At 43.7% G+C, this 27,260-nt stretch overlaps 1 protein-coding gene across 1 annotated transcript; it reads left to right on the forward strand.

The window, feature by feature from the left end:
- The first annotated feature begins 19,679 nt into the window (after window positions 1-19,679).
- Window positions 19,680-22,040, forward strand: LOC112171333. Its single transcript, XM_024308532.1, has 2 exons — window positions 19,680-21,292; window positions 21,608-22,040. The coding sequence occupies exons 1-2, from the start codon at window positions 19,680-19,682 to the stop codon at window positions 22,038-22,040; spliced, it is 2,046 nt and encodes a 681-aa protein (XP_024164300.1).
- The last annotated feature ends 5,220 nt before the right edge of the window (window positions 22,041-27,260 follow it).

Here is a 27,260-nt window from a genome sequence, read left to right on the forward strand (position 1 = left end):
GGTCCATTAATTTGGACAAGAGAGATGAAGTAGATACTAAGAAGAAGAAGGAGAGACTAAGAATAAGAATAAAGAGAGTGAGAAGATGAAGAAGAGAGTGAAAATCGAGACATGAGAGACCGAGGCTGGTGTTTCAGTTTTCGCAGGTTCTGCCGTTCTGGTCAAGTTGAGAGAGCTGATCGAGTGAGAATGAGTGAATGACTGAAAAAGACTTAATTGTGAGGGACATGTGTAAACAAACACAAGTCAAAATAACTTAGAAAATTTTAAAACAACCTCCACACTCAGACAACATTTAAATGTTGTCTGAGTGTCACAACATTTTTCAGTCAACTAGGGCTTGGCTATTTGAGAGGGAAAAGTACTTAATCAACTTTTGGATATCCCTCCAAATTTGAGATAGGAAATCATCATATTCTACAACAACAAAAATGTGTTGTCTGAATGTTGTCCATTTTTTCAAATTAAACGAGTATGGTTTTAGTCTATATTCAGACAACAGAAAAAAAAATTCTGTCGTCTAAAAAACTCAGACGACAGAAAACAATGATTCTGTCGTCTGAAGTGTGTCATCTGATGGACTTTTTGGCATAGTGAGTGTATATGTAGTAATGTAATCAAGATAAAGGCATAGCATGTATTTAGCATGTAATCGCAGTGGAGATACTGAATAACATTGTGCATTTTACTCATGCTTGATAATCATGGAGACACGTAAACATTGCATCAACATTTAAGGCATAGTAAATATGCTTTTAAAATTATCGCATTTTGTAGGCATGCTTAGATTGTAGTGATCAATGAAACATGTGAAATATAGCATTATCTTAAATTGAAAGGGTATAGGTGAGAACTTATCTGGAACCGTTCATAAGTGGTGAAGATATTGTAGAAAGATTGGAGTTGTCCATATATAAGACTCCATGTCGGCTAGCGAGTACCGATAGTGCGCTTGCTTTTGCGCATAGCTCATATAAGAAGGATTCCCGTTGGGGTGATAGTGCCTCATCAAAAATAAGTGAGTAGCAGCTTATTCAAAATGTTTAATTGATGAAATTAAACATTTTATGCTCGTATGTCTTTGCTGTAATGTTTGGATAAATATTGCATGCACCAATCAAATGAAAGCATAAGTGGTGTTATCGACATGCTAATGTGCATTGGAGACCACGACTTAGTGGCATGCCGAGTTTATATGAGCAATCAACTATAAAAGAGTAATGAAGCAATTTATACATATCAATGTATATGTAGGTATTAGAGCCTATATGGATGAGCTCAGGGGATACGCATTGTGACTACCCAACAAGATGTGTATAATTGTCGATACCGTATATTCATGGCAATATGGAGCAATTGATTGATTTAGTTAAAGTAATTATGAGTAGGCGTATAGCATATTATAAAGTTGAGGCCGTGCTAGAGCTTGCAAGAATAAACCTTGGTCAAAGCCTATGCTTGTACGTGTAAGTGGGGTGTGCATGTATACTTCATTTCAATTATGGACCATGCCACCAGTAATTAATAAATGCAGCATGCTTGTGTGTCTACGTTGTGTTGGAAGTGCATAACCAAAACAATTTTATCATAGCATGTGCAGCTTAGCTCGAGATGCGGTTTGCGAGTTTCTCACAACGTGGGTATGTGTAGATATGAGTTTGAACCCCGTTTTATTTTAGGCAAAGCCTAAAGCCGCATATATGCACGAAGTGCAATTGTGTCGGAGTGTGAATGAATTTATGGTAGCTATAATGGTAGCATATATAGAAATCATATTAGTCACAGGTTGTGTAAAGAAGATGCAATTTAGATTCTTGACAATTGTCAATGGCAATAGACTCGCAGCAAATACAATGTAGAGTCTAATAGTGAACTAGGGATATTGTTATCTCAATATTAGTAAGTAATATTAAATAATCATGGCAAGTTCTATACATGACAAGTTGTGTGCCAAAACATATTACACGTTTGATGTGTGCATGCTTATAATGGTCAGATATCCAATGCATTTGCGCACTGGGGATGTAGAGAATAATATTTTAGTTTTTATAAGATAAAAGTACTTGTCTGTTGGGGTGTATGTGTGGAACAGACGCAGCTGCTTTTTGGCTGAACTACCATGGGGTGTAAAGAGCAGATTTGCAGGTTGTAAGTATATTGGGCTGTTACCATTCAACACATGCTTTCCCATAGTCACTAGGAGAACAAAGGTGCAGAGGATTGGGAGAATAATTCTCCTGCCTTTCCGGTGGCTCAAGGTTATAAAGGTTGATTGCAAAATCGAATCACCAAGAGGAAATCAAGGAAATCATGCTATCTAATCTTGAGATAAAGGTGTCTTTTAATTCATATCTTTTTGCATGATTCTAAATTGATATGCATATCGGTTAAATTGATTTGATATATTCATCCGCATTTAATGGTTTTTCAACAAGCATATCAGAAAGAGATATTGATTGCTTACTGTTAGAAAAGCTTTGATTGCATATTAAAAACAGTTTTAAAACTTTTCATATTCGGTGTTAAGAAGATTTTTGATTGAGGGGGAGTCTTGCTCCCCTATATAACAAAAGAACTAGAATTGTTATGGAATCTATTAATGTATCTGTTGATGATCACTATATTAGACAGGAGGATGTTGTTGTAGATACATCTTCTTCTTCAAGCTCAGTTCCACAAAACACATCAGCAACTGATCAACAGACAGAAAATGCTGATAGCATCTTTGAGCCAGCTCCTTTAACAAGAAGAGGTTTCAAGCAAGTTCAGAAAGATCACTCGAATCAGGACATCATTGGTAATATATCAGATGGACTGACAACAAGAAGACAAGCTACAGCGTAGGTAAGTCAGGATGAGGTAAGTCAAGGAAATGCATTATTGTGTTTTATTACTGAAAATCTGATCAGTATGAATGTAATCTAATTTTGGCTTCGTGTCCTTAATTGAACCAAAAAATGTTAAGGAAGCCTTGTTGGATGATGACTGGATTAGTGCTATGCAGGAAGAGTTAAATTAATTTACTAGAAATGATGTCTGGTACTTGGTACCTAGACCTAGAAATTGTAATGTTATTGGCACTAAGTGGATCCTTAGGAATAAAAGTGATGAAAAAGGGAATGTCATCAGAAATAAAGCTAGGTTAGTGGCTCAGGGTTACTCACAGGTTGAAGGTCTTGATTTTGATGAAACTTTTGCTCCTGTTGCTAGATTAGAATCTGCGAGACTACTTCTAGCTGTAGCCTGTCATCTCAGGTTCAAACTATTTCAAATGGATGTCAAAACTACCTTTCTGAATGGGATATTTCAAGAAGAAGTCTTTGTGGAACAACCTCAAGGTTTCAAAGATCCACATAACCTGGACCATGTCTACAGACTCAAGAAAGCCTTGTATGGACTAAAGCAGGCTCCACGAGCCTGTTATGAAAGGCTTTCCACTTATCTTGTGGGAAAAGGGTACACTAGAGGATCTATTGATAAAACCTTATTTGTAAAACAAGTGAAAAATGATCTTATCATTGCTCAAGTGTATGTTGATGACATTGTTTTTGGTTCTACATCTAAATATCTTGTCAATGAATTTCAATCAGTCATGGAAAGTGAATTTGAAATGAGCATGTGTGGTGAGCTAACCTTTTTCCTTGGCTTGCAAGTAAAGCAACTTGATGCAGGTATCTTTCTCTCTCAAACCAAATATGCTGAGAATCTCATCAAGAAATTTGGCCTTGAATCAAAGAAGGTGGTTAACAATCTCATGAGCACCACTACCAAGCTGAGCGAAGATCGGCATGGGAAATCAATCGATTCCACACTCTATAGAAGCATGATTGGTAGCTTGCTGTATCTCACTGCCAGTCGACCTGATATTTCCTACAGTGTGGGAGTTTGTGCTCAATTTCAAGCAAATCCCAAAGAATCACACTTGGAAGTTGTCAAGAGAATTATCCGATATATTTCCGATACAGTTAACTGTGGTATTTTCTATACCTTTGACACTAACGTGGAAATTGCAGGGTATTCTGATGCTGAATGGGGAGGAAACTTGAAGGATAGAATAAGCACTTCTGGAGGCTGCTTCTTCATTGGGAACAATCTTGTAGCTTGGCACATCAAGAAACAAAATTGCATTTCTCTATCTATTGCTGAAGCTAAATATGTTGCTGCTGGGAGCTGCTGCACTCAAATGCTCTGGATGAAGCAAATGCTCAAGGATTATGGCATCTCTCAAGGTAAGTTGTCCATCTTTTGTGACAACACAAGTGCTATTTACATCACCAAAAATCCTGTTCAACACTCTAGAACAAAGCACATTGATCTTCGATATCACTTCATTAGAGATTTGGTTGAACAAGATATATTCGAGTTGAGCTTTGTTCCCACTGACAGTTAGTTAGCTGATCTGTTCACAAAGCCACTAGACACTGCGAGTTTGAACTATTGAGAAATGCCCTAGGGATATGTTCTAAGTATTGAGGCACTATAATGTATGTCCACTGTTGGGAGAGAAAATTGTGATCTTAGTGTACTTTGACCACTGTCGTTAGTGGATTGCACATATTTTCAGTTATGTGTCCATTGTTGCCATGCCTTATTCTAGACAAAAATTGTGTACTCATGTTTAGTTTCTTAATCAGTTACATTTCTTATGCACTATCACTTATAGCTTACGTGGTGGCATGTTCCTTGTTTCCTGTCAAGAGAGAATCTGTGAAGTAGGAGAACTGCCTAAAATGCTTAGATATTTCATTCCCTCTTCTCAAAGTAATCAGGTCCTAGTTGTGGTGAACCTTCTAGGATTTGTAAGAAACGAGAATGGTTAAATGTATTCCTCATCTCAAAGTAATTAGGCCTTGGTTGTGGTGAACTTTCCAAGGTTTGCAAGAAAAGAGTTGGTTGGTGACCTACGTACGTAAATTGTGAAAATACAAACAACAACTCGAGACACTCTCCCTGGAGCATCCTTGTTATGCTTAGTACCCTAAGATCGTCTGGTCTGGGAGTTACTGAGATGTGTCTTGTTAAATGAGTTTCTGCTGTTCCAATATAAAGAAGTCTATGACCCAACTAAAATAATTACTTAGGAACAATGTTTCCTATGTCTCCTATGAGATCTCCTGAGCCCTGTTCATATGTTCAGTTCTCTTCCTTCACTTCTCCTCTCTTTCTCTAAATCTGTTTCTAAGCCCCATGTACTGCTTGTACTCACTTTTGTCACTGGTGTACTTCTTAAGGTCTAACATTGAGTACCAATCCTATTTGTTGATAGAATACATCATGGTTGATGCTTTGAAATATGTTCCTTTCACTAATTGATTTGTGTTCTCTGTGCTTCAACTATGCTATATTTTCTCCTTCTATTTTATGATAAATACATTAAATGCTTTGATACTTGGCAGAGGAATATATTGTGTGTTCTAATTGCAGATTTTGGGAATCCATATTTCTCTTAGTCTATCTCCTTGACTGCCATCTGTCTGAATCTAATTTCCTTACCGAGTAAGCATGATTTGAGGGGGAGATGTTATTTGCATGCGTGTATCTAGGAACCATAACTTGTAATAAATTCTCTCCTTCTTGGAGACGCCGTGTCTCTTCGATTTCTCTAACCATACTGGTCCGATATATATAATGTACATCATATCTCTCTCGGATTTCACTCGGATTTGTCTAAGTGTGCAGGTTTTTCCAAAAACTTTTCTTTTCATCATGGTTCGCACTAAGATCACCTCTCACATTGGTGGACACCGGCGTCTTCCTCCTCCCGAGGAGGGCCGTCAGGCTGTTGCCAGAGCTGGCGTTCTCCATCCTGGCATGCATCGCGAACGGAGTCGGAGTCCTTCTCTTCGTCCGTCTCCTAAGACCTAAACTGGCGAGACTCTTGATGCCTCTCGTCCTCCAGTCTCTTTGGACAGTCTTCGTGATTCCATCCTGGTCGCTGACTGGAGGATCGCTTGCCTCACTAACGACATGGATGATATGCACTCCCTCCTGGTCCGCATTCACCACACTCTGACCAACCTCACCAGGGAGGCCAGGAACATGCAGCGCCACCCCCCAGGGTTTGGCGCTCCTGGTCCGTCCACCGACGTCAAGGAGGAAGCAGCACAGGAGGACAGCACTGCTTCCATGGACAGCGAGGAGTTTCAGGATACCGTGACCAAGCTGATGGAGGAGTTTGATGTGCATTCCCATTCAAAGGGGGAGAAGTAAAAGAATTTTTATTTTTCATCTTTTTTATCTTATTTTTGTTTCTGCATTTTTATTTTTGTTGGACAACAATTACTTTGTTTCTTTTGGGTTGTAAGTGCATAAGCACAAACTACCGGGATGCTTATTATTATTACTATTTTATTTGATATTTGTTTTGGTGGCCTGAATCTGGAAAAGGATGGAAACTGATTCCTAAATCCAAGTAGCACCCCTTGGTTCGTGATTAGTGTTTATCTGTGAAAACTAATACGCAGGATAAAAAGATGGAAAAATCATGTGTTGAATGGAAATGCCCAAACGGGGAGATTGTAAGTATATTGGGCTATTACCATTCAACACATGCTTTCCCATGGTCACTAGGAGAACAAAAGGTGTATAGGATTGGGAGAATAATTCTCCTGCCTTTCCGGTGGCTCAAGGTTATAAAGGTTGATTGCAGAATCGAATCACCAAGAGGAAATCAAGGAAATCATTCTCTCTAATCTTGAGATAAAGGTGTCTTTTAATTCATATTTTTTGCATGATTCTAAATTGATATGCATATCGGTTAAATTGATTTGATATACTCATCTGCATTTAAAGGTTTTTCGACAAGCATATCAGAAAGAGATATTGATTTCTTACTGTTAGAAAAGATTTGATTGCATATTAAAAACAATTTTAAAACTTTTCATATTAGGTGTTAAGAAGATTTTTGATTGAGGGGGAGTCTTGCTCCCCTATATAAGGTTTTCAAACTGATTTATGTTGCAGAGTTTTTACGCATCAAAACTTGTTGTATCAGTGCTACATATGATTACTCAAGTCATTTTCTGAAAAACTCTCTTTGCATGTTATGTGTTTCTTTTCTTAGCATACTTTGTCTCTAGCATAGTTCATTCTCAAGATCAGTGAAACGTTGAGTGCAAGGAAGAATGGAAGATTGACTCAGTTGAATATGGTGATTATTGTATTAGGAGTTAGAACAGTTGTAAAACAAGTTAGCTATTTGCTAAGTGAAAGTGATTGTTGTGAACAACACTACTTGTATACTGTAAACTTACTTGATTCATAGTGAATTGTTTTCTCGTGTTGGCTACATTAAAAGCCACGAAGTGAAGTTTCCTCAATGGTGAGGTTTACACTGCTTTAGCAATCTTGGTGTTGGCTTGAAAGTTCATTGTTACATTTGCAAAGTAGTTTTCTTAATCATTTTGTTCTATCTAGTAATTACACAGGTGTGTCAAAACAATCTTGAATACAGCCATATAGGCAGGAGATATACCATAACTATTTGATAGTGATGTCGCTCCGTGAAGCTAATCCATCTCGGTGTTTATACCAGCATTCTAATCCAATGATTATCTGTTGTGATGGTGTCGAAGACAACCCCGGAAGGTGAGTAAGAACGAAAGGGTGATTCGAAGGGGCGCGGTGGGTTGACTTCACCAAGGTGTCTCCAGGTTGCAGCGTCGAAAGAGATGAGTGAATTACCGCCACTGAGAGCCATGACAGCAGTTGGGTTTACTCCTTCGGCCGTCATGGAATTGGTGCTATTTGGGCCTTTGGCTTTGCTGCAGCTGGGTGTCCACATCAGTTGTGCCATGGGTGTCCAGAGTGGGACCTCTGGTAGTTGTTCTTCTTTTGTTTCTCTATTTCTTTTTTTTTTTTCTTCGGTGACACCAAGAGAGTGCGAATTGCTTTGCTTATCGGCAAGAGCACAATGGATGCAATACCAAGAGTTGGAGTGGGGACCAAGCTGCAGCACCGAGGGTCTAAGGTTACGATATCGATAGTCGGAGTTGGCGATACCGAGTTGTGAGATTGAGTTGCAATGCCAGGTTGTGATAGCCAAAGGGAGAGACTAAGAATGCCAACACTGAGGAGTGTAAATGATGCCGGTATCAGAAGGATGAAGTGCAAATGACAAGGTTGCGAGACCGAGTTTGGTATCATTGGCGAGACCAAGTGAGGCGTGCTAAGAAGGGCGACACTGACAGGAAGTAGCTGGGCTAATGAGATACCAAAGTTCCATAGTTGAAAGAAGAGTGACACTGAGAGTTGGTGGAGTCGAAATTGCTAACCAACTTTCAACGGAGTCAAAATCCAACGGCAAAGAGGACAGATCGATGGGTCTTGGATCAACGGCGTCAGGTTGGTCCTTTGGAAGATTGAGCTTTGAAACTTTGGAATCTGCTGTGAATAGGTCGGGGGGAACTCGTCGAAGGCCGGCGAATGCGATTTTTGTCATGGTGAGGTAATTACCTGACTGGGATTTGTTGTTGGCCAAGAAGAAAGAGACCGAGATTTGATAAACCAAGTTCTCAGATTTAAGGATGGAGCTACGGAGGTCGATCAAGAAGGAGAAGTAGTCCCGAGATATCATGCTTACCGAAACATTGATTCGAAGACGTGTAGGCGATTGATGCAAGTGGGACGATGATGATGATTAAAGGAGATGAATTTGATTCTTGCTGATTCGTGACAGAAGCAACTCTGGGTGTCCAGAGTATTTCTGGGTGTGCATGGTGATGGCTAGTGGTAATGGCTTCTAGCCGTCACTGGACGACGCAGAGACCGAGTTTGACTCGTCGGAGGTCAGCAGATAACGTGGTGGTGGAGGTGAGGCATGGTGGTGACTGGAAGTAGGTGGTGGAGGAGAGAGAGGAAAGTCCAGATCTACTTTCTCTTTCCAAAAAAATCACTATAAACTGAAACTCAGAAGCTCAAATTTGTTTATTTTTCAAGATCCAGGACCCTTTGACATTGGGTTGAGATTGTATGAAGGAGGTGAGCTACATAATGGTACAAGAGCTCAGTCATGGAGGAGAGAGAAAATTTCAGATCCACTTTCTCTCTCCTCAAAAATCACTGTAAACAGAAACCAGAAGCTAAGAGACTTGATTTTGATGTGAAAGAGGTGAAAATCAAGAGAAATATATGAAGAAGATGAACTGTTGATGTGTGCAGAGAAAGATCCGAAAGGAGAGAGAACATTTGTTGCTCGGAAAAAGAAAAAAATTCCGGCGAGATGATGAAATTGCTCGTGGTAAGCTTGTGGCACCACCAGAGGGCTCCTTCTAGCGCCAAATGTTTCTGTAGTAGAAACGGGGTTGTTGTGAGAGCCGCCATCTCCGAAATCCGATACCCATGAATAGAGGTCAGAGGGAAGATCGGGCTAGCCGGCCTTCGACGCTCTAATGCCTAAGTCAGATACATGTAATAATGTAGACTAGGTAGGAGTAAATGGAGAGTGGTGGCTTACCTTAAATGTGTGGAGAGACATGTATTTATAGTGTGGGGATGGGCTTGTCACCCATTTGTTTCCAATGTGGGACTAGCTGTGGTCCACCCGATACCACTAGTGTATGGTATCGGCATCATTTTAAGCGGTTAATGAGCCTTGTGCTTCCGATACTTGTGCCTGAGAGGTATCTATACCAACATGGTACACCGCCTTTGCGGCCTTCTTATAACTTTTAGTACTTGAGCTTCAAAAAATATCAATACGGTACCTGAGGTTCTTTGCCTGATCGAAAATTAGTACATATGGCCGTTACTTCCGTTACAGTGTCTGCCAGTTGGCAATTAGTACATATGGTGTTTATTCTTCAACAATGTCCTCTGTTGATGCCATGACTGCTCGCATTGCTTCTTCTCTTACCATTATTGAGGGGAGAAAGCAGGTTGATATGTGACCTACACAAGGGAAAGGTCTGCGTCAGGGTAGACGTGTTTTTGGTTGAGAAGCTTCGCACCGTTGGGGGATATAAGTTTCATTCTTTCTTGGGAATATTTGGCAATGATTGGAGAGTGAATGGGTTGTTGCGTGTTGAAGAAGCGGAAGGTCAGAGGGTTCTGTTTACCTTGTTTAACATAGCTAATTGAGATCAGATTTGGAAGGGAGCCCCGTGGGGTTACAATCATGCACCAGTTGCTCTAGCCTACTATGATGGCATTGCTGCCATTGAATCTGTGCCTTTCATGGTGGCCTCGTATTGGATTACTCTGGAAGGAATTCCTCTAGCATTTCATTCTGAAGAATGATGACAATGATAGGGGTACACTCTTGGAGATTTCAAAGAAAGTGATAAGCAGGCAAAGAAAGTTGGAAATTTTTGAATCTAGGTGGAGATCCCATTAAACTGACCTTTATCCTTCAAATGCTGGTATTGGGTTGAGGATGAAGTTGAGTTTCTCTGTAAATTCAGTATGACAAAATTTTTGGTTGGTGCCCTACTTGTGGTTTTGTTACTCATGTTGGTCTCCCATGCTCGGGTCCAACCTTGGAGGAGGATGACGAGGAGGCGGAATGTACTGTTTTGGGTGTGCAAACAGGGAATCCTCCTCCTACACTGGCATTGCAGATCGTTGGTTCTTCTGCTTCTTCATCTGGGACGACATCGACAAACAAACTGAATGTAGGTACTTGGGCTAGGGTTTCGGTAGAAGGCCAAAACCTCATCTTCTGTACCTCAGTCCCTAATCAAATGCCGGAAAGACTGCTTCACAATCCGGCAGTGTTGCTGCAACGTCCTTGATGTCAAGCTCATATTCGGGAATTGCCAGAGATGATGATCAGTCCTGAGAATTTAACAGGTAAAAGAAGAAGTAGGGAGGAGGAGACTGTCACTATCTCTCCTAAAAAGCTGAAATTGAGTCTTGCTGTGGGCAAAAGAAATTTGAATTTAGAACAGGAGAACTTGGGTTTGTGACTTGAATCATATACTCTTGCTAGCGTACGAATCGTGTCAAGATATGGAAGTATTAAGCCCAAAATTATCGTACCACAGGGATTAGTGCCTAACCCACAATCCTTGGATAGTTGGAACTAGAGTCACTAAGCAAATAAATATCGTATCATGGGGATTAGTGACTAACCCACAATCCTTGGATAGTTGGAACTAGAGTCACTAAGCAAATAAAGGAAAAATAAAAGGAAAATAAATAAAAATGCTATTCTAAGGCACCAAGCCTTAGCAATGCTCTGCTTTGGTTTTCACCAAAGCCTAATCAAAACTAAGAGCCTAGTGGTGGATATGCACAAATGAGTCGAAAATTGTAGGAAGTTTTGAATTGTGAATTAACTAAATTAAACGCAACCGAAAAGTAAACTAAACAACTAATTAACGAACTAGAAAATTAAATTTGGGTTTTCAAATTAATGGGAACATGGGAGTGTCGGGTGATTCACACTAATTATCTTGTACACATCGATGCCAATATCACAAATGCATGCATTTCTTATATGTGTCGAGTCCCGTATCTAGTACCGGTTAAGGCTACTAAACCAATTATCCTTTCGGTGTATTGACTATGCCGGTTAAGGCCACCATCAACTCTTTAATTTGGGCATTACGCCGGTTAAGGCCGCAATAGCCAAAATTAGAGGCCTAGAGAGAAAGATGATAGAGAACCAAGTAAGCTTAGCTACAATTAAGCTAGCTAATGGTCACCACACTTAAATCTTAGGTGCAACAAGACCAATAAGTTGTCAATTTATCAATCTACTCATCACAATTGCCCACAACATAATTTCAAAGGGTGAACAAGCCTAGAAACATGCTTCTAAGGACCAATAAATTCGGATTTAAAGCATTCATAATGGAAATTGCATTTATTAAAATTAAAGCATCACTATTTATACAAGATGAGTTAAGGTTTCACAACCCTAACTCCCAAAATTGAACTACTCACTAACCATAATCATAGACACCAAGATTACAAAATTAAAAAAGAAAAGAGTATAGAAGTGTAGGAGAAACAAGGATAGCCACAATTAGCTAGAAAGCTAACATGACCATCCTTGAATTACAACCCCACAAAATACCCAAATCTTGAATCTTGTGAAGATTGAGCCCCTTGATGGATTCTTGAAGCTTTGTGTGAGTAGTCCATCAATTCCCTAAACTAAAACTACAAAAAAAATGAAAAATGGAGGAAGAGAATGGGAGAAGAGAGCAGCCCTCTCTGTTTTATGGTGCGTCGCTGTAGAAGGGGCATATGGAAAAATAGGTCGTGGTCTATATATATATATGAGGTGCTGGCTATACTTTTGCGTCAGAAGAAGAGAATAAGGCTGATGTGTGAAACCAAGGAGGAGAGCAGCCACGTGTCAGCGTTTGTGTGGTCCAATACAAAAGAAGAAAGAAACTAAGGCTGCTGCACGTGTTTCTCATACTAGCCCTTGCTTAATTTAACATTGATTAAGTTTAATTAAGTTGGCTGCTAGAGCTTGCTAATTAATTAAGCAATTAATCGTCTGATTAATTATCTTAATTAATTAAATTGCATTTCTTCTTCTATCTTCGATTTTTACAATTCTACGGCACCATAGCACACAATATTGTGGTTTTGGATTCCGCTCCCTTCATGTCATCAGTCATAGTTGACTCGGTGATGACTTTTTGCCAGAAACTCTAATTTGCTCCAATTTTGCCCAATTTTCTATCGGTTTTCGCAACTCCACTTATTTCCTACAAGTTAAATATAAATGGATTAATTACATAATAATTGACTTGAGGATTAACTTATTTCTAGTGTTTTAGATACAATTACATGCATAAAAATGCGTGTAATCAGTTTGGTACCAGTGGCATAGAGCGAGGAGCAGCCTATTCAGGTGAAGAGGAAAAGAGGTAGACCTGCAGGTAGCAAAAATAAGCTACCATATGGTAAAAAGAAAAAAGCCGAGAAGGTTGATGAATCTAGGCCAACAAAGAAAAAGCTTTTGCCAAAGCTTGACAAGGTAGATGTAGGTTCAAGCTCCAACTCGAAGGTGAAGGAGCTGGTTCTTTACTAGTTTATTTTTAGAATTTCTTCAGGCCTATGTGAGGGTGATGAAGCTTCTATAAGTCTTCTATGACGTTTCTAATTCTTGTTTATACGACAATTGCATGTCTGGCAAGAAGGGATTAGTTGAATATTTCTTCCGTAGAGGGAGAAGTTTGAATACTTTTGTATAGGCTTGCTAATTAGTGAGCGCCTTAGAGATTGTATTAGTTTGCTATAGCTTGGATAGGGTAGTACGTTGAGTTGGCTTTCTTATGTAAACTTTGTAGACTATAGCCTTTTGGCTATTGATCTAATGAATTTCAACTTCTATATATTAAAAAAAAAATCATATAAAAAAGAACATTTGACTAAAAACAAAACAATTGTATTCAAACTTCATCTCCCTCTCTGCTCAGCAAGCCTTGTCTAAGATTGACCAGCATTCACATTCTCACAAAAGTGTGTCTATGATTAATCATGCAACCTCGAACAAACGCGCTTATCTGTTAGTCTAAGCCATGAGGGAGTTTTCATCTATGAACCCTATTATAGCAAAACAAAAGCCAAATGGTAATTAGCACACATTCAAAGAAATGCCCATGTCACAGAAGGCAAGTATTAAAATATCTCTTAAATAAACAAGGTAGGGTCAACATCGCTGTGCAAGGGACGGCGGTGTTGATGCTACGTTGGGCCTGGGTGGTGGACTGGTGTTTTCTCACTGAGATTTGGGCTGGATGCTGGGCTGGCCAATTCCTTGGGAGTGATTGAGTCGGGGCTTTGAGATTGGGCTTTGGGTCTATTTTTAATTCTCATGTTTTAGTTTATTGCTTTTTATTTGTAGGATGTGGCTTTATGCCGGCAATAAGTCTCTACCCTATTGTGGTTAGGCAATGTGGGCTTTGTCTCGGACTGCTCACCTTGTGTGCTTTGTCTGCTCTGGCTAGGCGGCGAGTTCCTTGCTTCGTCAAATGGTCGCAACCTCTCAGTAGCTGGATGAAACTAAGTGTTACCGGATTGTTTTTATGGTGGCAACATAGTGGAAAAGCTGAAAGTAATAGCAAATTATGGCTCCGCGTGAGCAAAATCTTTCCGGTGTGTCGCCACAAATGTAAAGCGAATAGAGTAGCCAGCAGTGCACTCTTCGCTAATTGGCGCTTGTTAGAATACATATGTTTAGCTGAAACTCCTGTTATTATCTCGAGATGTTCTCTCAATGCTCATTATTTTTGGGGATTAGGCATAATGTCCCCTATGTATTCTGTGGTTTCATTAATGATCAAGGCTTAAGGGAAGCCGTACTGGCCCTATTTCAAAAAAAAAACAAGGTAACAAACAAATTACAATTTACTCATGGTAATAGAACAAATTCAAGACATCATTGAACTATACATGAACGTTATTAGGCTCAGTCAAAGAAAGAAATGATACAGGAAAATTGCATATAACAAAATAGGTGGAAAAAAAAAAGCATCATACAATTAGAGGCTGCATAATATCCAAATCAATGAATCATAATTGGTTAAACATGCTTGTTTATTCTTTATTCAATGGTATCCTAACATACAGCTAAAATGACAATGGTTTAGTGAGATGAGTGACCTAAAAAATGTTTGCAGAGAAGGACGATGCATGAGAGATTTCTTAAAGCGAAATGCATACCACTTCAATTAAAGCGTGTAGAAGTCCAGTGCCTGCATGTCAACATAAATAAGAAAACCTATGAAATAAAAACATGCCAAATTGACTTTAGATTTTTATCTGGAATAACAGATGTTTGCACCATGGATGTAAAAACATGAAAAGGTTCAGCATATAGTTTAATGAGAGTAAAAAATTCCCCCAATAGATTCAACAAATGTTTTTTGGTCAAAGTAAAAATACTTCATTAATAAGTCCAAAGGGAAAAACCCAAGGATGGAGGCCATAGCCCCGAAATACAAGATTAACTAGAATAGGAAAATTACATCTCTAACCTGATAAAGTAATCTGGGGTTCACATCTAAAACCAATTGGCAATGGATGGAGTGGCCCAAACCCTTATAAACCTATAGGCAAGATCCCATTTTTCCCATGTGGGATGTATATATTCTCAACACGCCCCCGTCCGTGGCGAATTTACATCTAAAACCAATTGGCAATGGATGGAGTGGCCCAAACCCTTATAAACCCATAGGCAATGTCTCATTTTTCCCATGTGGGATGTATATATTCTCAACACGCGCCCGCACGTGTGGCGAATTTTCAAGCCATACACGTGGACAACTTTTAGGTGACGTGGAGCCCGTGTGGCTGTTAGGCATGCACACGTGGGTAACCCTCTCTGATACCATAATAAAGTAACCATGATAAAGTAATCTGAGATTCACATCCAAAACCAATTGGCAATGGATAGATTGGCCCAAACCCTTATAAACCATAGACAAGGTCCCATTTTTCACATGTGGGAAGTATATATTCTGAACATAACCTAACTCCACATGAATTAGGACACAAGAGAGTAACCTTACAAAATAAAGAGAACATATCCTAACTTGATACCACTACTGCCGCCACCCAAGCAATATTGCACAAGCAAAAGCCGCACAATCATCGACCAAGATGTTGTCAGAATAGCCAAATTCAAGGAATAAATTCCATGACACCGATGCCAATAGATTCAAAAAATGTTACACACCATAATTGCTAATAAGACAAGGGTGGGACTACTTCAAAAGGACAAACACACTTATACGCCATGGATAAATATAAGCTAATGGTTTTAAAATAACATAACCATAAAACTAAAAGTTATTAATTTAACATATAATTCCATTTCCTTGGTACAAGTAGTACAATTGGGAATAAACAACAATAGAAGTTCAAGAAGAAGCATGATAGCATTCTGTCTTCCGAATACTTGTAATAAAAATAAGCTTCCCCAAGACGGACGGCCAGCTTGCTAGTTGTACATACTGGGGAGTCTCAACTAAGTTTGGCACTATCGGGCGGTACTCCCAAGTACTATGCCATGGGCCGGGTTCACGACCCACCATGGAGGGCCCCACATGGGATGCTACCCCGGACACCCAGGGCCCGGGGCAAGGCCAACACAGCCCATCTATACACAACAAGAGGGCTGATATGACGTCAGAAGAACCTGTGTCCCACATCGAGGATAGGGGAGACTCCTTTCCTATACTTGAATATAAAGACATTACCACAACCACCTTCAGGGGGTAAGAACTCCTTTATCCACTATTTAATCTCTACACATCTATTAGTTTCTCACTCAGGCATCGGAGAGGTATAAACCGTCCGGTACGGTTTATCCCTCTAACATTGCGCTCTTGATACATGATTCAGGAGTTGGATCGGTACCCCAGACGGTATAGCATTCTGTGTGAGGTACTCGGAGAAAGCCACCAGAAACATTGGCGCGCCAGATAGGGGTGAATCATGAATGAGCCAGAAGTGGCAGATGAGGGTAGAAGTGTCACCCGGGCACTGATATTCTCTCCGGGAACTTCATCAGCAGAAGTGCCTAGTGTTCCAAGAGAAATGCATGGTCTCGGATCCTTGGACCCGATAGTCCCGGATCGAGTGACTCCGGTATCGGAGTTGGAGTCTATGCGAGCCGAGATCGCAGCCTTGAGGGAACAATCCAGGATCGATTGGGAACAACAGGGTACAGTTAGGAAACAAACCGCCTTGCGCAACAGAGAATGCAAGATTTGGAAGATGAAAACACAGCGCTGGCCCGAGCACTAGACAGGAAGCACCAGCACAACGAGGCACTCACCCAGGCCCTGGCTAGAGCATCCCAGTTAGCAAAAGGCGTGAACACCGCCCCGATAACAGGAGACACCAGTACTGCCCCAGCACCTCCAACGGAGGGCAGTCAACGGATAATCCATATACTAGTTGACTTATTCCCGGAAAGCTTAAGGCATCTGCCACCACCACCGTTACCACAACCAGTTCATAATATCCCACCGGTAACCGACGCAAACACTACATTACTTGTGCAAATGAGCAACTCTTTACATGCCCTGCAGGCAAGGGTACTGGCCACAGAAAATAGAGACACCTGGAGAGCTATGACCACTTACGAGGACCGCCCGGGCCTTTTCACCCAACAGGTTAGAGGAGCCATTCGAGCGAACACATCGAAACCACTGAAGATTGACTATACGGGAGTTGGAGACCCCTACCAGCATCTACAGGCTTTCTAGTCGCAAACAAGCGCCAAGGGATATACGGACGAAGTGTGTTGTAATATGTTCCAGGAGACCTTGTCAGGGGAGGCTTTGAGTTGGTTCTACGAACTGCCGGTCGGTTCTGTAGGGAATTTTAAGGAGTTAGCTGACAAATTTGTCGCTCGATTCATCTTACGCACTGATGGGATACACACACCAAAGGGCCTGTTAAAAGTCCAGCAGGGAGAACATGAAACTCTAAAGTCTTTTGTAAATCGATGGCAGGCGGCTACTGCTAAATGCCGGGACCTTAATAAGGAACTGGCTGAGCTGGCTTTCAGGAGGGGATTAAGGCGCGGAGAATTTCTCTACGGGATCAACCATAATCCTCCAGCTAATTACGACGAGCTGATGGCCACTGCCATCAGACACGCCCAGGCCGAATTCGAAACATACGGGGACACCCCCAGACCAGAGCTAAGATTGTCCGCACCGGCCTCGACGGTCAGGGATGAGCCACGAAAGAGGGAGTGGGTCCATAGTCATGATAGGTCACCCCATACCTCGAACAAAAGAAGCAAGGAGTCCTCATCCAAGTCTAACAGTTACGGGACCGCTCACCCCCACCGGGAACCGAGGGCACAGCAGGCCTCGCGGACACCACCACCACCCCGGTATGAAGTATTCACTATCCTCAACGCTTCATACGAGACTATTTGGAACGAAAACAGAGATGAGATACCGGGACCACCCCCAAGGAAGTTCCCGAAAAGTAAACTTACCCAGCAGGATACCGGAAAATTCTGCACTTATCATGAGGATGCCGGACACAATACCAATCTCTGCGTTGCTTTAAAAAATACAGTCGAGTCCCTCATCCAGAGGGGTAAGCTTCAACGATACCTACCTGCCAAGGAGATAGGAGCTGTAGCCGTGTACGGCCAGATCTTCACGATCCACGGCGGGGGCCCGAAGGAATTGCCTCCCTAGGGGAAGAAACGAAATTCTAGTTTCGGCCGTCCGGAAGTTTTCAACTTCCACAAGGCCCCGCAGCAAGACGGTGGCACCAGGTGGACATCGGTGACATTCCGGTAGGAGGAGGAAGCCGATCTGAAGATGCCCCATGATGATCCCTTCCTAATCACACTCCAAATGGACCACTATATAATGTCCCGGGTGCTCGTGGACACCGGGGCCTCAGTTAGCGTATTATTTCGCAATGCATACAAAGCTTTGAACAGAGGAAGAGCCGAGCTGTCACAAGATAATGAGCCCCTCATTAGTTTTTCAGGAGATATCGTCCAACCACTCGGTTCAGATTGCCTATCGATCACGATAGGTGAAAGTCCAAATTGTTCAACCATCAAAACAGAGTTCATCGTAGTGGACTGTGTCTCGTCCTATAATGCTATCCTAGGCCGGCCGGCACTTTGGCATTTGAAAACGTTTATAGCAGGTCACATGATGATGATGAAAGTGCCGACCCCGGCTGGCACTGCTACGATCCGGGGTGATCAGGCCGCCGCGAGGAAATGCTATTCTCTAATTGTATCTCGCGGTAAGGGAAAGTCTGAAATGTTGCACGTGGCTACGAACCCTCTAATGGACAGGTACGAGGATCCCAGAGATGATACCGGTTCAGACGAAGAACGGCCCGGTGCCGTAGAAGACATTGAAGAGGTGGTGCTATCAGAGCAGTTCCCGGACAGGACTGTTAGGATTGGTACTAGGCTGTCCCCGGTTGTTAGGGAAGGGTTGATCTCCTTTCTTTGTTCCAACACATCCGCATTCGCCTGGTCGTATGAGGACATGCTCGGTATACCGGCGGAGATAGCCACGCACAATCTTAGTATTGTTCCTTACTCGACACCGGTAAGACAAAAGCGAAGGGCCTTCACACACGATAAGTACCTGGCTATCCAGGTTGAAGTAAAGAAGTTGATAGCCATCAACTTTGTCAGGGAGGTAACATACCCCCGGTGGTTGGCCAACATGGTCATGGTACCAAAGAAATCCCCGGGATCATGGCGCATGTGTGTGGACTACACGAACCTCAACCGAGCGTGCCCCAAGGATAGCTTCCTGCTCCCGCGAATTGACCAATTAATCGACTCCACTGCTGGGTACCGGTTACTCAGTTTCATGGATGCGTTCAGTGGATACAACCAAATTCGAATGAACCCAGCAGACGAGGAGCACACTGCCTTTACCACAGACTAAGGCCTCTATTGCTACCAAGTCATGCCTTTTGGGTTAAAGAACGCAGGTGCCACGTATCAGCGACTCGTCAACTCCATGTTTGAGGAAGTTATCGGTACTATCATGGAGGTATACGTGGACGACATGTTGGTAAAAAGTTTAACTCCGGAGGATCACGTATCCAACTTATCAATCGTCTTCACCATCATATTGCGCAATGGTATGCGGCTTAACCCACAGAAGTGCATCTTCGGGGTCGAGGTAGGAAAGTTTCTCGGGTACATCATTAGCCACAGGGGAATTGAGGCCAATCCGGAGAAGGTGCAGGCTTTATTAGACATGGTATCCCCAACCTACTGGAACGAGGTCCAATCTCTTACTGGCAAGATCGCCGCCCTATCAAGGTTCATCTCCAGGCTGACGGATAACTGTACTCCTTTTTTCAAATTGCTAAAAACCCAGCACGTCCAGGTAATATCCTGGACAACGGAACACGAGGCTGCTTTTCTTGGCCTGAAGGCATACTTGTCAGAGGTACCTCTACTCTACAAACCGGTTCCAGGAGAAATGCTCTACATATATCTGGCGGTATCATCAACAGCTGTGAGCTCAGTTCTGATTAGGAAGGACTCCGATTGTGAGTACCCAGTGTACTATGTTGGGAAAGGTTACACTGGTGCAGAATCCACGTACCCGGACATTGAAAAAGTGGCACTAGCTCTCCTGGTATCAGCCCGGAAGCTCAGACATTACTTCCAAGCACACTCAGTCACCGTTTACACTAATCACCCATTGAGGCTGGTTTTGCAGAAACCAGAGACATCGGGTAGGTTAATTAAATGGGCGATCGAGCTTGGGGAATTCGATATCAAGTACCAGCCCTGGACAGCTATTAAGGGCCAGGCAGCAGCAGATTTTATTTCCGAGTCAATTCCCTCCCATAACCCACCCCTGGAATCACCTGAACCGCTAGCCCCAGATCCACCTCCGCCAAGCACTTGGCGATTATACGTTGATGGCGCGTCTAACAAGAAAACCAGTGGAGCCGGTATCCTGCTAATTAGCCCGGACGATCAAGTATACGAATACGCCCTCAAATTTGCCTTCAAAGCATCCAACAATGCCACAGAGTACGAGGCACTCATAGCAGGTCTGCAGATCGCCCGGGAACTGGGGGTACAACACCTTAGTATCTTCAGTGATTCTCAGTTAATCGTAAAACAAGTCAGCGGTAACTTCGAGGCAAAGGAGCCCCAAATGTCCTCATACCAGGCCTTGGCCCGGGCATTAGTTCAGAGGTTTACCTCTTACATTTTTACCCAAATACCGAGGGCCGAGAACGACAAAGCAGACGCCCTTGCAAAGCTCACATCAACTTCTCCAAGCCCTACCTATGGGGCCACTAAGGTCGAAATACTCGCGGGACGTAGCACATCTAAGACGGTGTTAGAAATATTTGCGGTGGATCACGCAACTTCATGGATGGACCCAATTTTGAAATACACGGTCGACGGCCTAGCACCGGATGATAAGGTCGAGGCCAAAAGACTACAGCTAAGGTCAGCTCGATACACGATCATGAATGGCAAACTGTACAGAAGAGGGCATTGCTTTCCAAATCTGAAGTGTGTAACACCGGAGGAAGGTCACAAAATAATGAAGGACATTCACGCTGGTGTATGCGGTAACCATGCCGGAGCCCGATCCCTTGCACACAAGACCCTAAGGGCAGGATATTTCTGGCCAACTATGTCGGCCCTGGCCCAAACAATATCCAGTTCGTGCCACAAATGCCAAATGTATGCAAATATCCTAAGGGCACCGCCCATCGCCCTTTCCATCCTCCTTGCACCATGGCCATTCTGTCAGTGGGGTTTGGACTTGATTGGTAAACTTCCCACAGCAGTGGGACAGTTCAAATACGCCATCGTTGCTGTGGACTACCAAACAAAGTGGGTAGAGGCAGAACCTCTCGTCGCCATCACCACGGAAAAGGTCAAAAGCTTCCTATGGAAGAACATCTACTGCAGGTTCGGAGTCCCGGATACCATAGTCACGGACAATGGTACCCAGTTTGACAATGATGAGTTGAGGGCTTACACACAGAACCTGGGCACTAAGATTCTCTATGCTTCCCCGGCTCACCCCCAGACCAACGGTCAGGTCGAAGCTGTCAACAAGATAATCAAGAAAATACTGAAAAAGAAGCTCGACGAAGCAAAGGGTCTTTGGGCTGCTAAACTCCCGGAGGTGTTGTGGGCTATCAGGACCACGGCAACGGAGGCCACCGGAGAAACCCCTTTCTGCATGGCTTTTGGATCAGAAGCAGTACTACCTATTGAAACACAAATCCAGAGCCCCCGGATCGAATACTTCGATGCGGGTACCAACTCAGAAGGCCTACACCTCGATGCTGATTTACTCGAGGAACGAAGAGATGTGGCACACATGCATAACTTGGCAAACAAGCGGAGGATAGCTCGTTACTACGATGCCAAGGTACAGTCCCGGACATTAAAGTTGGGGGATTGGGTCATGAAGCAAGTCTACCCAGAGCCCCGGGGACTGGATCCATCCTGGACAGGCCCTTACGAGATCATTGAAGAGGTAGGCCCTGCAACCTTTTTCATCCGGGACATGAACGGGGTCGTTTCCAGGCATCCATGGAATACCCAGCGCCTGTGGTACTATTACAAATAGCTCCGAGAGCATCTTGTCCTAGCTTTTGCTTTTTGAACTTACAACTATGGCAAGCTACCCATCGGGTACTCATTCTGTATTTAACCACCATGTGGTATTTGAATGGAAAAATGAATTATTCAGACCATTTCTAGCATTTTTTTTACCTACCCGGGACATTCCCGGACATAGCTATTGTCAGTTACTCTAGTCCAGTAATAAGTGATGTTAACAAATGCTCAAGGTACGAAATCCTAGAAATTTTAATTCCTTTCCAATTCCCATTCAAAATCAAGAAGTTTCCATTCACAAAAAGCCTGGACTACCAAACAGAATTGGACAATTGTTCAAACGGATAAAATTTCAAAAAAAATTTTATTTACAACCGCTCGCCACCAGTACTCTGGGACCCACCGGCACCGGACTTGACCGCCGCCTCCCGATCTTTCTTCTTTTTCTCCAGGAGACCCCGCCTGAATTTAGCTTCATCCAAGTATCCGGCCGCCACCCACTCCTTAAACTTCATGATGACAACCTTATCTTGGGCAGCAATTAGCATAGCGATGAGCTCTTCGGAGGACTTGTACTCCTCCACGGCCTCGTGCCTCTCCGAGGGAAGGCGATCCTCCAGGTGGTCTGCCTTCTCCTTCCATGACACGGCAGACTCTGCAGCTTTTTTCTTGGAGTCCCGAGCGTTTTTCACCTCTTCCCGCGCCTCAGAGAGCTCACCCCCAAGCTCGGCGATCCGCTGCTTAGCCGCGGCCATCTCAGTCTTCAGTGAGTCTCGCTCCTTCTCCAGCTTGGCCTTCTCGCCATGAAGATACTTCACCTGCCCGGAGAGATTGCTAACCTCCTCCTTCAGATGAGTATCTTCCTCGCTAGCGTCAATCGCGTACACATTGAAGAGTGCCTGCAAATACACCGATTAAAAGGTATATAACAATAAAAAAAAAAAAATCAATTGCAGAGAATGAAACAAAACGTACCCGCATCATGGATTCCAGGGCAAGACGGCGATTCTCTTGGCCCGCACCAGGTCGAGGTCAATATCCTTCAAGTCACCAAGCATGGACCGCACGAACTTTTCATCGGCAACCCCGTACTCACTCAACAGCTGCTTGATGGGCTTCTTAGGGATTACCGGAATGGCAGGAGACAATAAGCCAAGCGAAGGCAACGACTCTGGTCTCGGGTGATCTTTCTTCTGCCTCTTCGCACCGAAACCCTGAACTTCCCGGCCAGTATACGTCACCTTCTCCTTATCACTTCGATGCCGGTGCCTATGGGATCTCTTCTTCTCACTGGGAAGCAATGCCTCATTGCTCCCAGTGGAACGAGAGGAAATAGGCACGGGGGCCGGTACCTTTCCCGTCCCGGTATCATCTATCGTGATAACGTCGGCCAAAGAGGGCTGCACGACGTGAGTCACGGGAGCATCAGGATCAGGTTCACCATATCCCTCATCGGTGATCTCCAGTAGGGTCTCTTCAACGGACCGACTTGTACCTTTCGACCCTAGGTCGACATCGATGTGAAGGGCGGCTTCCCCCTGGCCCATCAGCATATCCATCAACTGGGCATCATCCATTCTGTCCTCCTCTTTGCCTTTCCGGGGTTTCCTCTTCGGCGCTTTCACTGCAATCAGTTCCAAGATCAGTCGAAGGTAAAAAGGACGAGCGACACAAAAAAAAAAAAAAAGTAATATTTTAAACCCTTACCGGGGAGCCACCCTAGCCCTAGCCTATAAAGTATTGAATGCCGGATGAATCTATAAGAGCTCCTCTCTCTCTCTAACCAAACGGCATATACCCGGGCTATCCTCTTCCTTTCTACTTCGGATAGGGTATAGGACTGGTCCCCGATAGCTTGGAAGGTACCGGTCAGCTGCCACTTCTTATTTTTAATTTGCCACCACCCCCTAGCTAGGAATACTTTGTTCCTCCACCTTTTGCTCATAGAGGAAGGCATGTCAGTAACTAGGGGTTCGTAATCCATAGTGGCAAATGTAACCGTACCCGCACAAGACAGCTTCCTTGAGTACAGTACCCGGTGTACTGCGCGGAATTCATTTATTGAAGGCCACCCTTTTTGGCACAAGTCCCACATGGCCATCATACTGTATATTTGACGAATGGCATTCGGGGTCAACTGCTCCAGTGACAGGTTCAGCATCCGCAACAGATACTATAGGCACCGGGGCAGCGGTAGCGATAACCCTTGGTGGAACTGATTCTCGTGCAGCGCCACCCACCGCGGGGCAGGATTTGCGGCCATCTCTCCATCCCTGAGAGGCCTAAGCTCCACCGCGTCCGGTATTCCCCACTTCAGTCGCATGTCGATTATCTCCTTAATCGTCATACTTCTCCCGGGTTCGTCGCACACGGTCCCATCCTCTAGTGTATACCTCGGCTTCGGTATGCCCCCGGGAATGGCCACAGTGACTACCGGGGCCTCTGCAGATCCACCCTCACTCTCACCCTCGTCGGACTCCCCACTGCTCTCCGAGAACACCCCAGTCGAGGATCCCGTGTTCTCTGCTAATTGATCTACTCGGCCTAAGTACCGATCGATATCCACTTCAGCTTGCTTGGCAGAAGACTGGTACGACGATCCCGTATCCCCACCCCTGGCTTCTGATTCCATCCTAACTACGGTACCGGGGACCTCAAATCTCGCTATAATCTGGAACCAGAAGCACAAGGGTTAGCCTATCCAAAACTCAGAAATTCAACCAAAACGCAGAAATTCAAGCAAAACCAAGACCATTTTGAAGCAGCCTAAAACAAAAACTCAACCACACACTAGTATTGTTCGTGTTCTGTCTTTATGCAAACAGGAGGACCAAACACAAAAAGAAAACATCCAGAGGACCAAACACAAGCAGAAAACATCCATGGCAGAAGCAGAAACAATCAAAGTCGTACAAGCAGAGCGAGAGATCAAACCTCTTCTTCGGCAGACGATCGATCTATCACTCCACAGGCACGCACACTTCTCCCTTGGCTCTCCCCCTTTTTCCCCGCTGCAAATCTTTGAAGTCTTCTGAATTTTTCACGAAAGTGAGGGAAAACAATCGGTTTCCCTCTTAAATTCAATCTCCAATGCATCTAGGCTGTCGAAACCGAAAAGCCCTCAACCATAGGATCGCTACACGTGTCCCACGCCTCCCCATTTCTCAAGTTGTGGCAGGCGAAAGGACGGGCATTTATTGCACAGCCCAGTCTGCTCCACGTGGCCGACATGCACCGCCTACCCCATCGGGTATCAGAGCCAAGTCCTCTCTCTACCCCATTGGGTACTGGAGGCTCAAAATTTTCATCGGGTATCAGAGCCAGGTCCTCTCTCAACCCTCATCCTGTCCCAGGGCGTAGGTGGCTTTTACCTATAGCGTAGCCCGCTCAAGCTTTCTCTTATGCGGGAACTTGGGGGACTACCTATAGGCACACTAGTGCCAAACCTAGAGACAAAAATAATAATAAGTCCCCACCCAAGAAACATCTTGAACGGGAACTTGGGGGACTTGTAGATACTGGGGAGTCTCAACTAAGTTTGGCACTATCGACTGGGCCCCATCGGTACTCCCAGGTACTATGCCATGGGCCTGGTTCACGACCCACCATGGAGGGCCCCACATGGGATGCCACCCCAGACACCCAGGGCCCGGGGCAAGGCCAGCACAGCCCATCTATACACAACAAGAGGGCTGATATGACGTCAGAAGAACCTGTGTCCCACATCGAGGATAGGGGAGACTCCTTTCCTATACTCGAATATAAAGACATTAGCACAACCACCTTCAGGGGGTAAGAACTCCTTTATCCACTATTTAATCTCTACACATCTATTAGTTTCTCACTCAGGCATCGGAGAGGTATAAACCGTCTGGTACGGTTTATCCCTCTAACGTTGCGTTCTTGATACAGGATTCAGGAGTTGAATCGGTACCCCAGACGGTATAGCATTCTGTGTGAGGTACCCGGAGAAAGCCACCAGAAACACTAGTTCATCTTCAACAATCCCTTGACTGAATGCTCAATTTAAAATATCTTCAAGAATGGAGTCATAAATAATTAAATCCAGAGGAAGAAAAACTTGAATGACATGCAGATGCAATGTGCTTGTATCCAATTCACTTACAGGGAAGTTGACAAGAATTCTTATTTCTATTTATAAAAGTATCATGTTCTCTATGAGAGTTGAAGAAGAAGGTAGAGCAGTCGAGGGTTTTGTCTTCATCTTCCTCCTCTTGGTTTTGGATTTTTCTTTGAGAAAAATAAAGGGTGAGTGATAGTTTTTATGTGAGTTTAGAAATATGTGTGTGACTGCGGGTGAGCAGTGTGCAGTGGGCAGTTGGTTGATCTGCTATATAGTGAAGAGGCTGGGTGGCCGGACATCGAGGCCAGTGCCCATGAAATTCTCGATCTCTCACTAGGTAGTAGTGTAGTACCACTAAAATCGATGAACACGGGGTGGGTGAGAGTTTTATGGGGTTGAAGATTGTAAGAGCAAGTCCACCGGTGTAGTTTTGATCGGGCACCAGCAAGGATTGATGATGTGTTGACCGGGCAAGGGGAAAATCATCCCTCCACCGATGTAGTTTTGCCCAGCCAAGGTTTGCCTTTCCTTGACCGAGGCCAAGAAAAAAGGCAAAGCCCTGACTAAAATTATGACCAGTCGAAGGAGACGCCAACTCGGCCAAAGCCGGACGTGGCTGACGTCAGTGATAGACAAGTAGAGAGAGACGCTGAGGAGAGGACACGTGGAGGTGACGCACGAATGTGGTTTGGCCGGAGGACGATTTGCTCCGCCTGGGGTTGGTTCGATATCGGCCTGGGGGTAGCGTCTGGGCGGGCTGAAGCCACGAAGAGGCCGAACGAGGTGAGGCGACCTCGGGGGAGCCGGGTCCATGGACGGAGGTCGCCGGAGGAGGGAGAAAAAGGCTGGTCGGGTCAGACGAAACCCTCCAGGTCTGGGGGCGCGCGAGAGAGTGAACCGGAGGGGGGAAATGAAAAAAAGAAAAATTTTCGTCCTTTGAAACAAAACAGAATTTTTTTTTTTTGTGCTATTTATAGAAAATTTTCAGATTTTAAAAATTTATAATAAATTCATACGAACTCCGAATATTGCATTCCATATATGCACGAGATCGTATCGACGAGCTCTACAACTTTCATGAAGGAAGTTTTCCCAAATTCCGAACGTATAAAAAGTCAATTTTCACGACCCCCTAAATAACGTTTG

This window comes from Rosa chinensis, chromosome 6, assembly GCF_002994745.2.
Source record: "Rosa chinensis cultivar Old Blush chromosome 6, RchiOBHm-V2, whole genome shotgun sequence".
NCBI lineage: Eukaryota > Viridiplantae > Streptophyta > Magnoliopsida > Rosales > Rosaceae > Rosa > Rosa chinensis.